At 47.4% G+C, this 13,879-nt stretch overlaps 1 protein-coding gene across 3 annotated transcripts in view; it reads right to left on the reverse strand.

Annotated features, from left to right (window-relative positions):
• The window catches only part of HECW2 (HECT, C2 and WW domain containing E3 ubiquitin protein ligase 2), a 395,637-nt gene that overhangs the window by 132,666 nt on the left and 249,092 nt on the right, over positions 1-13,879 (reverse strand). For all 3 annotated transcript variants that reach the window (XM_073546703.1, XM_073546704.1, XM_073546705.1), the window contains exon 9: positions 1,911-2,011. In XM_073546703.1, the coding sequence (XP_073402804.1) occupies positions 1,911-2,011 (101 nt within the window). The remainder of the gene's footprint in view (positions 1-1,910; positions 2,012-13,879) is intronic.

The following is a 13,879-nucleotide window of genomic DNA, read 5'->3' on the forward strand; positions in this document are numbered from 1 at the left end:
TTTTCATGTCAATATTATTTTATCTCAGTGAAGTTCCCCTTTAGGCTAAGTTCACACTTGCGTTTGGGTAGAGTGCGTAGGGCTACGTACTGCCTCCCTTAAGCCCCACCTACTTCCGCACTTCTTCCCTTAAGCTCCGCCTACTTCCGCATGCGTCCTGTGTACCTATCATTAACATTGGGTACACAGGGACATGCGCTGTATGCAGATGTGTCCGCATGCGTCGCTTTGACGTGCCCGCCGACCGCACAGAAATGCAACATTTTGCGTTCGGCGGGAACATTAAAACAACGCAAGCGGATGCATCCGCATACAATGCATGTCCCTGCGTACCCAATGTTAAAGATAGGTACGCAGGACACCTGCGGAAGTAGGTGGAGCTTAAGGGAAGAAGTGTGGAAGTAGGCAGAGCTTAAGAGAGGAAGTACGCAGCCCTACACACTCTCCCTACACGCAAGTGTGAACTTAGCCTTACATGGCACATAATTTGTTGCAAGCAAAAATGAAAAGGCAATTATCCCACCATCATCTATATGTAGCTTGTATGAGTTTATAGAATCTAATAAATTGTAAATCCAACTGGGAATTGACATTTATGGATCAATGACTACTAGGTAAGTTTGTAATACACTCACTGGCCACTTTATTAGGTACACCTGTCCAACTGTGTGTTAAGACTTAATTTCTAATCAGCCAATCACATGGCGGCAACTCAGTGCATTTAGGCATGTAGACATGGTCAAGACAATCTCCTGCAGTTCAAACCGAGCATCAGTATGGGGAAGAAAGGTGATTTGAGTGCCTTTGAACGTGGCATGATTGTTGGTGCCAGAAGGGCTGGTCTGAGAATTTCAGAAACTGCTGATCTACTGGGATTTTCACGCACAACCATCTCTAGGGTTTACAGAGAATGGTCCGAAAAAGAAAAAAAATCCAGTGAGCGGCAGTTCTGTGGCCGGAAATGCCATGTTGATGCCAGAGGTCAGAGGAGAATGGGCAGACTGGTTCGAGCTGATAGAAAGGCAACAGTGACTCAAATTGCCACCCGTTACAACCAAGGTAGGCAGAAGAGCATCTCTGAACGCACAGTGCGTCGAACTTTGAGGCAGATGGGCTACAGCAGCAGAAGACCACACTGGGTACCACTCCTCTCAGCTAAGAACAGGAAACTGAGGCTACAATTTGCACAAGCTCATCGAAATTGGACAGTAGAAGATTGGAAAAACGTTGCCTGGTCTGATGAGTCTCGATTTCTGCTGCGACATTCGGATGGTAGGGTCAGAATTTGGCGTAAACAACATGAAAGCATGGATCCATCCTGCCTTGTATCAACGGTTCAGGCTGGTGGTGGTGGTGTCATGGTGTGGGGAATTTTTTCTGGGCACTCTTTGGGCCCCTTGGTACCAATTGAGCATCGTTGCAACGCCACAGCCTACCTGAGTATTGTTGCTGACCATGTCCATCCCTTTATGACCACAATGTACCCAACATCTGATGGCTACTTTCAGCAGGATAATGCGCCATGTCATAAAGCTCGAATCATCTCAGATTGGTTTCTTGAACATGACAATGAGTTTACTGTACTCAAATGGCCTCCTCAGTCACCAGATCTCAATCCAATAGAGCATCTTTGGGATGTGGTGGAACGGGAGATTCGCATCAGGGATGTGCAGCCGACAAATCTGAGCCAACTGTGTGATGCCATCATGTCAATATGGTCCAAAATCTCTGAGGAATGCTTCCAGCACCTTGTTGAATCTCTGCCACGAAGAATTGAGGCAGTTCTGAAGGCAAAAGGGGGTCCAACCCCTTACTAGCATGGTGTACCTAATAAAGTGGCCAGTGAGTGTATATAAGCAATACTTCAAAGATTAAGAAATAACATTCAGGTGTATGTCACTTTTCCTTACCATCATGAACTGATGAGGTCATTTCAACTTTAAACTGTAAATACCCGCTTACATGATCAGTTGGGAGTCTTCTACCCAGATTATAACTTAGGACCTGGTCACTGAAAGTAGAGAAAAGGTAAAGTCTTGTACATCTGTGATCTTAACAACCATATACAACTATACAATACGGCCGAGTGCAATGAGATAAAGCATTGCATAGCACTCGGCCCAGTGTTACTCTATGGGGCAGATCACAGCTGCGATTATTTTCTCATGCTGATTCGGCATGCGAGAACAATGGCAGCATGCTGCGATTGGCAGTGAGACTCGGCTGAGATTCAGCTCACTTGGACACATATAAGTCTATGGGTACGAATGACAACGCACAGCACTCAGATATCATCAGAGTGCGGTGCCATATACACGAACGCCAGCAGCAGTGGAGATGGAGAAATTAATATCTACGCCTCCTCCTCCTCGGCTGTGCGAGAGGATCAGACCACAGAGCACTGCCACTCTGCTCCCGTTCCGATCAGAGCAGGAGCCGAGGGTCATTAGCACATCGCATCTAATGCTCTAGCATCGGATGACATTCACTGGTGTGACTCGAGACTAATAAAAATGTACAGATGGAATCTGCACATTGTTTTATTCTTTGTTCTGTGTTGAAGATACGTCATGTCCTTGCTAGGTCCATACAAATTAACGAATAATAGACTATACTATTAAGTTATTGCTTTATGTGCTGAAAAGGGGAAAAAAAACGCATTATTTAACTTAAAGGCTATGGACACCTTTGTTATGGAAACAATGCTGCATGTTAGTGGTTACATTTAGTTACACACTTAAAAAAAGAAGTTCAAGGTAATGTTTCAGTCTGTAATTTACACTACTTTAATTATTTTTAGACTTCCTGATTTGCAGTTTGCATCCAAGTTTCAGATTTACTTTAGTGGAAGTCGAAGTGCTTGTTCCAATAATGAATGCGGGATGTAAAATCTGTCTGTATCCAGAGCGCTGGTGTCTACACTTGCTTTCCTGTATCAGAACAGTGTTAATATTGAACTTCTTTCCTTATCTATAACCTCTTTTCTCTGCCCTCCCAGAGACTAGAACTGTTTTTTCCTTGTCTCCACACTGTGGATATTTGGCTGTTATCTTTGAGGGAATGGAGTGGGAGAGCAGAGAGAGCTGTCAGATACACTGCAACAGCCAAATGGCAGGAAAGGGTTAATGAAGACTATTTAAAAAATTGTTCATCTTTTTAACATTCTGCAAATTTAAAATACGAATTTTTGATGTCTTTTTATAAAGCCAAATTTAACAACATAACATTTGCTGCAGTTTTACTTTCTATTGTGGTAAATATTTTATTTGCTCTTAGTTATTCGGGGGTTTTTTTGGATTACTTTCCATGCATTTTTTATGCATTTTCTGCAAAAATACTGAAAGAACTGACCTTATGCAGATTTGAAACATTTTCAAATCTGCAAGGAAATAAAGCAGCATTCCAGGGACTGGTGGGAGACACCGGACCTGAGTGGAAAGTTTCCTTATCTCTTATATATATACTGTGTGTGTATATATATATATATATAAAAGCTCTGGATAAGAGACTCAATTTCCCACTTTCCGTCACATCTTCTTCTGATAACATTTCTCATGTAGAATTCTGCATTGTTTTTTATGCAATATTTACATTAAATCCTGTATGTGCAAACTAATGACGAAACTAACACACTTACCACTACAGAAAAAGACACCGTGCCAAATATTACCTTGTCATCGCTGAAAAATCATCAAAAATTATTATTTACATTTGAAACACTTTGCAAAGTGTTAAAGTCATGTTGAAGAAGTGCTCCGAAACGAGCGTCGGGGTGTGCGTTAAAGGCACGTGGTGACCCTTAACGGTATATGATCCATTTTATTGTATTCCTCTACTATTGTATTGCACTTTATATAAAAGTCACCGTGGCTCTTTTTTGCATAATATAAACAGCACATGGTTGTTCTTTTGCACATGCACACTGCACTTTATACGGCAGTGATTCGTTGGCTTATTATTGATTTATCTGAGATATTATCCTGTTTATGTACATGAACCTTTTTGCTCACAATATATAAAAAAATTTTATGCAAAGTTTTTCATTTTTTTAATATAAGAGGAATACATTTTAATATATGAGGAATACATACTTGAATATGGTATATATAATTGGGTCCAATTTTTATTGTCTTAAAAATTTTTGTAAAGCTGTCCCCATACGTGCACATTAGGATGACCGGATCTCATATGGGGGGGAAAAAAATGTCAGAATCTTGTTCGTCTGGACCCCACAAAACGATTCCCCTTTCCAGATATTGAGAGAGCCAAAATTTGAGCTCGATCAAACGACGTTAACCCGTGCCGCTCGTCGCTCAAAGTTTGAAAAAATCCAAATTGAGGTATTTTAAGATTTAGGTATTTTGCATAGTCTGTTAGACTATAAAGAATGTGACAACAACATTGCAGAAATAGCCCTGACCAAATTTTCGAACCATTTGTGGTATTTGAATGCAGAGTTGGTGGGATTATCGTTTTTTGATCCCACCATTACAGACAATGAAAAGTTGTTAATGGCTAATAAATTGCTCAGTAGCACAGATGAACCATCAGAGCACGCTAACTACATGAGTTGATAATTTTACATAGTTATCTAATCTATTCTAGAGCTTTTGTTAAAGTAGTTTTTGAAACATCAGAATATAATGCTCGGCATTTGCTTACAACTTGCAGGACATATTGCTTTTGTTCCTCATCTTTTGTCAGAAGGTCGTTAAAGTCGGTTACTTCCTACCTCTTTTAATTTTTCTTTCCTAACTTTTGGATTTACAACCCTAGCGTGCTCTGATGGTTCATCTGTGCTACTGAGCAATTTATTAGCCATTAACAACTTTTCATTGTCTGTAATGGTGGGATCAAAAAACGATAATCCCACCAACTCAAATACCACAAATGGCTCGAAAATTTGGTCAGGGCTATTTCTGCAATGTTGTTGTCACATTCTTTATAGTCTAACAGACTATGCAAAATACCTAAATCTGGATTTTTTCAAACTTTGAGCGACGAGCGGCACGGGTTAACGTCGTTTGATCGAGCTCAAATTTTGGCTATCTCAATATCTGGAAAATAGGTATTAGACCTACCGGTAATGATGTTTCCAGGAGTCCATCCTGACAGCACCATGGAGGACGTCCTCCTCCTCCTTACAGGGACAGGAAACACACGAGAGGTTAAAGGTCACGTCCCACCCCCTCTTCCTCAGTGATTTGACAAGTACCGCAAGGTGGATGATGCTAATAACAGTTTAATGAAATAATCATATTACAGCATATGACATATCAAAATACAACATAGCATGACATAACAGGGAGGGAAGTACCCGTGCTGTCAGGATGGACTCCTGGAAACATCATTACCGGTAGGTCTAATACCTATTTTCCAGGACGTCCACCTGACAGCACCATGGAGAGTACCAAAGCACCTCCTCAGGGTGGGATTACCGCCTGAAGAACTTTTCTCCTGAATGCGGTCTGTTGACCAGCCAACACATCAAGCTTATAGTGCTTGCAGAATGTATTTAGATTGGCCCAGGTTGCTGCTCTACAGATTTGGTCAACCGAGGCCCCCGCCCGTTCAGCCCATGAGGCTGATACCGCCCTTGTAGAGTGGGCTTTTATGGACTCTGGCGGGCTAACGCCTTCGGCTTGGTAGGCGTCAGAGATTACCGAGGTAATCCAGCGCGCGATAGACGCCTTAGAGGCTTTCTTCCCCTTATTTTTACCCCCAAAAAGGATGAACAAGTTTGGGTCGATGCGCCAGCTATTGGTGGCTTCTAGATAGTCTAGCACCGCGCGCCTCACGTCCAGCGAGTGAAGGCGCTGTTCTTTTTTATTACGGGGATTGTCGCAGAACGATGGTAACACTACCTCCTGGTTTAGATTCTTTGAGGAGACTACCTTCGGGGTAAATGCCGGGTCCAACCTTAGGATTATACTATCCTCTCTTATCTGTAAATATGGGTCCTTAGTGGACAGGGCCTGGATCTCCCCTATTCTTTTGGCCGTGATAATGGCTACTAGGAAGGCCGTTTTACGGGTGAGGGAAGAGATGGTTATTTTCTCGTCTAGAGCATAGGGGTCTGTACAGAGAAACCTGAGTACCAGGCCCCAAGGCGGGGTGAGCTGCCTAATCATGGGGCGCAGGCGCTGCGTGGCTTTTATAAATCTTATTACCCAGGGATGTGAAGCTAGCTGGTAATCGAAGAAGGCTCTTAAGGCTGAAATCTGGACCTTTAGAGTACTAGGCTTAAGGTCTTTATTAAAACCTGCCTGCAAAAAACTTAGTATGCTAGGGAGGTCGGGGCTGCCTGCCACGAGATCGGACCTGCCACCCTCCAGACAGAATCTTTTCCATATCCTTCTACAGATTGCGGATGTCACCGGTTTCCTACTGGCCAGTAGGGTGGATATGACCTGGTCCGACAATCCTTTTGACTTCAGGATGTCCCTCTCAGGATCCAAGCCGATAGATGAAGTCTTGCTGGGTTTGGATGGTAGATCGGGCCCTGGTGGATGATGTCCTTCCACAGGGGTAGCTCGACTGGATTTCCGACTGCCATGGCTCCTAGGAGGGGAAACCAGCTTCTCTTCGGCCAGTATGGAGCGATCAGCATCACTCGTGCGTGGTCCTCGCGTATTTTCCTGAGCACTGCCAGTATGAGGGCCAGTGGCGGGAATGCGTAGGAGAGGGATTCTCCCCAGGTCTGACTCAGGGCATCCACACCCTCTGGGTGGTCCGTCGGATTCAGGGAATAGAACCTGGGGAGTTTTGAATTCTTTCGGCTTGCGAAGAGATCTATACTGGGGGTCCCCCAATGCTGACAGAGATGGTTGAAGATCTCTTCGTTCAGTTCCCATTCCGTCGGGCGGATCCGTTGTCTGCTCAAGTAGTCTGCTACTACGCTTTGGGAACCCTCTAGGTGTACCGCGGTCACTGATTGGACTGTTCTTTCTGCCCAAGCGAATATTTTTTCCGCTAGGTCCTGTAGTGGTTGATGTCTGGGCCCTCCCTGGTGCTTCAGGAATGCCACTGTCGTCATATTGTCGGATAGTATACGGACGTGACGATTCACTAGTATCGACTGGTTCCGCCTGTCATGTCGGACACTGTTCACACCAGGGTGTCCGGCAGACAGCGGTAATACCCTGTTGGGTATTCTGTTCCAGTCGGGATAGGGTTAACCAGGTTGTCATGCTGGCTGAGGGCTGGGCCACGCCCTTGGTCTTTAAATAGTTCGTCCTGACTATGGGCGTCGACGACTATAGCTTTAGCCTAGTGCTAGCAATACCGGTCAGCAGTGGTGGTGTTGGAGCTTCTGATATCTGGTGCAGTATATCCCTCAGTGGTTCTTTCTCCAATCTGTTATATATATATTTGGTTGCCCTTGCACATTATTGTATTCCCTTGTGTATTAACTGTGTGGTGTTTCTTTTACCCCTGTCCATACGTATTTGTGGGGTCTGGTGTCTGGTCCCCTCACTGGGTGGAGGGAGGTGGGTTCAGCTTAGGGCTGGACAGGAGACAGGGACAGGGTGGAGGCCCAGGCAGGCACACCTTCAGTGTAAACCCTGGGTAGAGGGACAGACAGGGTTCCCCTAGTCTGAGGGACATCGCAGGGGTCCCGGGGTTTTTGCCTAAAGTAACCTAGGCATACCATGACATTATAGTCGGCCCAAATAATAAAGTGAGAGAAAAAAAAAAAAAAAGTATAGATAGGGAATATAGGGGTTACTTACTATGGATCCTATACTTTCCCTAACCAAGCAGCTGGATGCTCTATCCATACAGGTCACTGAACTCAGGGGGGCGGTCCAGCAACAAGGCCTGTCAGCTCCTGCAGTACCTGCTGAGGCTGCAGCCAGGGCAGCTGAGCCCAAGTTTCCCCTTCCTGAACGATTTGCTGGTGATCGTGGTAAGTTCACGGTGTTTCGTGAATCATGCAAATTGTATTTCCGTATGCGTCCACATTCCTCAGGTAATGAGGCTCAACGCGTGGGCTTGGTGATTTCTTTGCTGAGTGGTGACCCACAGGCATGGGCCTTTTCACTCCCTTCAGACTCACCGGCATTTGAATCTGTAGATTTTTTTTTTCTCTGCTCTGGGTTTGATCTATGACGATCCGGATAGATTAAACTTAGCAGAGTCTAAGATACGCTCACTGCTACAGGGTGATCGACCAGCTGAGGATTACTGCACGGAATTCCGGCGCTGGGCGGTGGACACGCAGTGGAATGACCCTGCGCTTAGAAGTCAATTTTTGCATGGGGTTTCTGGAAGGGTTAAACAGACTCTCCTAATGTACGAGACTCCCGCCTCTCTGGAGGCTGCGATGGCACTTGTAGTACGCATAGACCGACGTCTCCGTCAGGGGGCGCTGGTTTCGTTGCCTCCGGGAGGTGGGGGAGTGGTCGGTGAGGTTGCCGCGGGTGAATCCGTGGAACCCATGCAGATCGCTGGTATAGCACAGTCACCGAGTAACAAGCCTAAACGTCCTTGGCACAGAAGGCAGGGGCTCTGTTTTTTTTGTGGCAAAGGAGGACATTTTATTAACGCTTGCCCCCTGGTACCTAAGAAGGGCGCGCCGGCGGAAAACTGATAGGCTCAGAGGGTTTGGAGGAGTCTAGTCTGAGCCTTTGTGTATCCTCCGTCATGGTTTCCCAGTGTATGCTCCCTGCTAGGGTGGTACTTGGGGGGCAAATGCTCTCTATTACAGTATTTATTGATAGTGGCTCAGCTGCCAATCTCATTGATGAGAGGTTCGCGCATACAGTGGGATTTCCGGTGGAGAAATTGTCGAACCCCATCCGGGTGGTTACCATCAATGCTTCCCCGTTGTCTCAAGGGGAGATCACAGAGTGTGTGTTGGATATACAACTCCACATCGGAGTATTACACTCAGAGCGGGTAACTTGTAAGGTGCTTAGTAACTTACCGGCTCAGATGGTTCTGGGCTTTCCATGGTTGTCAATGCATAATCCTGTTATTGATTGGAAGACCCAGGACATAATTCAGTGGAGCAGGGAGTGTCAGGAGAGGTGCCTGGCTACATGTATTTCCGCTTTGACCCCCAGTATCCCGGAGCCGTTGCTGGACTATGCGGATGTATTTTCTGAGAAGGGTTGTTCAGAACTACCACCGCATCGCCCCTATGACTGTGCTATTAGGTTGAAACCAGGGGCCAAGTTACCTAAAGCTAGAATGTTTAATATCTCAGGTCCCGAGAGGCTAGCTCTCAAGGAATACATTGCGGATAGCCTGAGCAAGGGTCATATTAGACCTTCCTCTTCTCCTCTGGCTGCTGGCTTCTTCTTTGTTAAAAAGAAGGATGGCGGTTTACGCCCGTGTCTGGATTTCAGAGAACTCAACCAGATTACGGTCCGTGATCCTTACCCTATGCCACTTATACCCGATTTATTCAACCAAGTGGTTGGTGCCAGGTGGTTCTCCAAACTGGACCTCAGGGAGGCGTACAATCTTATAAGAGTCCGTCAGGGGGATGAGTGGAAGACGGCGTTCAATACCCCTGAGGGTCACTTTGAGAGTTTGGTAATGCCGTTTGGGTTGACTATGGCACCGGCGGTCTTTCAACACTTCATCAATGATGTCTTCTCTCAGCTGTTGGGGAGGTTCGTTATAATTTATCTTGACGACATTCTCATTTTCTCTCGCGACCATGATACACATATAGAGCATGTTAGACAGGTTCTGCAGTTGCTCAGAGAGAACAGGCTCTATGTCAAGCTTGAAAAATGTGTGTTTTTCGTACAGGAGCTACCGTTCTTGGGTTATATAATCTCCGCCTCAGGTTTTAAGATGGACACCGCAAAGGTGCAGGCGGTACTACATTGGGATCGGCCTGATAATCTTAAGGCGCTTCAGCGATTTCTTGGCTTCTCCAATTACTATAGGAAATTTATTAAGAACTTCTCTATGATTGCCAAACCACTGACTGACATGACTAAGAATGGTACCGACTTTTCTGACTGGTCTGAGCCTGCGGTACAGGCGTTTGAATTCCTCAAGAATAGTTTTGCCTCAGCGCCCATTCTGGTGCAGCCCGATGTCTCCTTACCGTTTGTCGTGGAGGTGGATGCGTCGGAGGTTGGAGTGGGGGCTGTACTGTCTCAGGGCCCTTCTTGGGCAAAGTTGCATCCGTGTGCCTTCTTCTCCAAGAAGCTGTCACCTGCGGAGCGTAATTATGATATTGGCAACAGGGAATTATTGGCCATGAAATTGGCATTTGAGGAGTGGCGACACTTCTTGGAGGGGGCTGTTCATCAGATTACTGTGATAACCGACCATAAGAATTTGCTTTATTTAGAATCTGCTAAGCGCCTGTCCTCCAGACAGGCTCGCTGGGCATTATTCTTCACCCGGTTCAACTTCATTGTTACCTATCGACCTGGGTCGAAGAATGTTAAGGCAGACGCTTTATCCAGGTGTTTTCCTGGTGGAGAGTTATGTGAAGAGCCGGTGCCTATTCTCCAAAAGGGTGTGGTGGTATCTGCCATCACGACAGAGATTGAGGCAGAGATTGCGGAGGCTCAGGAGGTTGTACCGCCAGGGTTGCCTGCTAATAAATCTTTTGTGCCGCTACATCTACGCTCTAGAGTGTTGGGCGAACATCACGACACGGTACTGGCAGGTCATCCAGGGGTTAAGAGCACTCTGGAACTGGTATCGCGTCGTTTTTGGTGGCCTAAAATCCGGCAGGATGTGGCCTCATATGTGGCTGCCTGTACCACGTGCGCACGGGCCAAGACTCCTCGTTCCCGTCCCGCTGGTAGCTTGCAGCCTCTCGGGGTGCCCAGTAAGCCAGGGACTGAGATTTCCATGGATTTTATTACTGACTTGCCCGCCTCGGCAGGGAACTCGGTCATTTTGGTAATTGTTGATAGGTTCTCCAAAATGTCACATTTCGTTGCTTTACCGTCTTTGCCCAATGCTAAGACTCTTGCTCAGATATTTATTTGCGAGGTGGTCAGACTTCATGGTGTCCCGTCTGACATTGTGTCTGATCGAGGTACGCAGTTTGTGGCAAAGTTTTGGAGAGCTTTTTGTTCTCGCCTTGGAATCAAATTATCTCATTCATCGGCTTTCCACCCTCAGTCGAATGGACAGACTGAGCGGATGAACCAAAACCTGGAGCAATACTTGCGCTGCTTTATTTCCGACAATCAGGAAGAGTGGTCAGCGTTTCTTCCTCTGGCAGAATTCGCAATAAACAACCATTGCCAGAAATCGTCTGGGGAATCTCCTTTTTTTTGTGTGTATGGTCAACATCCTCAATTTTGCACCTTGCGTCAGGGGTGCTCAGTTGGCGTCCCTGAGGAGGACCAGTTGGGAGCTCAATTGTCGTCTGTTTGGAGGAGAGTCAAGCAGCGCTTGTTGAAGGTGGGTTCCAGGTACAAACGGGTGGCTGACTGCAGACGTGTGCCAGGTCCGGACCTGTGTGTGGGTGATTGGGTGTGGTTATCTACTAGGAACATTAAGCTCAAGATACCGTCACTTAAGTTGGGTCCCAGGTTCATTGGCCCATTTAGAATCTCTGCAGTGATCAACCCCGTGGCATTTCGTTTGGAGTTGCCGGCTGTGTATAAGATTCATAATGTATTTCACAAAGCATTGCTAAAGAAGGTCGTGGGTTTGGTGGATGGTTCCCCCAGGCCACCACCTCCCGTCTTGGTGGATGGCGCGTTGGAAATTGAGGTGTCCAAAGTGGTGGACTCTAGGGTTGTGCGTCGCACTCTACAGTACCTGGTCCACTGGCGTGGCTATGGTCCTGAGGAGAGGACATGGGTGCCGGCCTCTGACATTCATGCTGATCGACTGGTTACTATGTTCCATCGTCGCCATCCGGACAAGCCAGGTCCTCGACATGGTGAGGTTCCGGAGGTCCCTCGTAGAAGGCGGGGTACTGTCATGTCGGACACTGTTCACACCAGGGTGTCCGGCAGACAGCGGTAATACCCTGTTGGGTATTCTGTTCCAGTTGGGATAGGGTTAACCAGGTTGTCATGCTGGCTGAGGGCTGGGCCACGCCCTTGGTCTTTAAATAGTTCGTCCTGACTATGGGCGTCGCCGACTATAGCTTTAGCCTAGTGCTAGCAATACCGGTCAGCAGTGGTGGTGTTGGAGCTTCTGATATGTGGTGCAGTATATCCCTCAGTGGTTCTTTCTCCAATCTGTTATATATATATTTGGTTGCCCTTGCACATTATTGTATTCCCTTGTGTATTAACTGTGTGGTGTTTCTTTTACCCCTGTCCATACGTATTTGTGGGGTCTGGTGTCTGGTCCCCTCACTGGGTGGAGGGAGGTGGGTTCAGCTTAGGGCTGGACAGGAGACAGGGACAGGGTGGAGGCCCAGGCAGGCACACCTTCAGTGTAAACCCTGGGTAGAGGGACAGACAGGGTTCCCCTAGTCTGAGGGACATCGCAGGGGTCCCGGGGTTTTTGCCTAAAGTAACCTAGGCATACCATGACACCGCCGTAGCGCTTCCCAGACCGCGTAGAGTTCTCTGAAATTGGAGGATCTGGTCTTGATGTCTACTGGCCATTTCCCCTGGAAGATTCTCCCTTCTATGTGGGCTCCCCAACCCCACACACTGGCGTCCGTGGGGACTACCACGTATGGAGAGGCTGTCCAAAGTACGCCCACCTGAAGGTTTCTGGACCGTGTCCACCACCGAAGGGACTCTCTTACTTGTTCTGGCAGCCCTAGGGGTCTGTCTAGCGACGCCTGACTTCTGTCCCACCTCGCAAGGATCTCTTTCTGCAGTGATCTTGAGTGGAATTGGGCCCATCGGACGCACTGGATGCAGGCCGTCATGAGGCCCAGGACCTCCATCGCCTCTCTTATGGAGCACTGACGTCTCAGCAGGTCTCTGGTTCTGGTCTGAATAATCCTCTGCTTCTGTTCGGGTAGCCAGGATATTCTGTCGGTTGAGTCTAGGAGGACCCCGAGAAATATTTTCCTGGTTTCTGGCCTGATGTTCGACTTCTCCCAATTGATCACCCATCCAAGGAACTCCATTACCGTAGTCGCTCGGTTTATGTCGCGAACGAGCGCTTCCCTGGATCTTGCCACCAGTAGGAAGTCGTCTAAATAGGGTATGATCACAATACCCTGATCTCTCAGGTAGGCCACTACTTCTCCCACCAGCTTTGTAAAGATTCTGGGAGCTGAGGCCAACCCGAATGGAAGACACTGAAACTGGAAGTGGCAGGTCCGGGCTGGTAAACTGACCGCAAACCTTAGCAGCCTCTGGGATGAGGGATGGATAGGGACCCGGTAGTAGGCTTTCTTTAGGTCTAGGGTGCACATGACGGCGTCCCGATCTATCAGCAGGGTTGCGGATCGGACCGATTCCATCCGGAATCTCTTGTACCTGACCCAGGCATTCAGTGGTTTCAGGTTTATGATGGTACGGGCCTCGCCGGACGGTTTTGTGATCGAGAACAGGGACGAATAGTGCCCTTTCCCTCTTTCTGACGGGGGAACTGGTACTATGACCTTTGATTTTACCATGTCCTGAAGATCCGTCCACATTGCGGAGTCTTCCAGGACGACAGTGGGGGCAATATATCTTTCGGGGGGAGGCGAATAAAGTTCTATGTTGTAGCCCTCCGCGATGGTTTTGAGGACCCACTGATTGTGGGTAACTCGGGACCAGTTTGTTGCGAAGTGGCGAAGTCTCCCCCCAATACCTATGGCGTCATTGCCTCCTTGATCTAGAGGTTGATGAGAATGGGGGACCTCTGTCCCTTCCGGTCTGGCTGAAGGAGCCTTTATAGGAGCCTCTACTGGACCTTGCCCGACCCCTGAACTCGGTCTGCCTCCTAGGAAAGGGGCCTCTCCGAAAGGGCTGGGGCCGCCTGG

This window comes from Dendrobates tinctorius, unplaced genomic scaffold, assembly GCF_039654945.1.
Source record: "Dendrobates tinctorius isolate UK_male_01 unplaced genomic scaffold, ASM3965494v1 ptg000150l, whole genome shotgun sequence".
Lineage (NCBI taxonomy): Eukaryota > Metazoa > Chordata > Amphibia > Anura > Dendrobatidae > Dendrobates > Dendrobates tinctorius.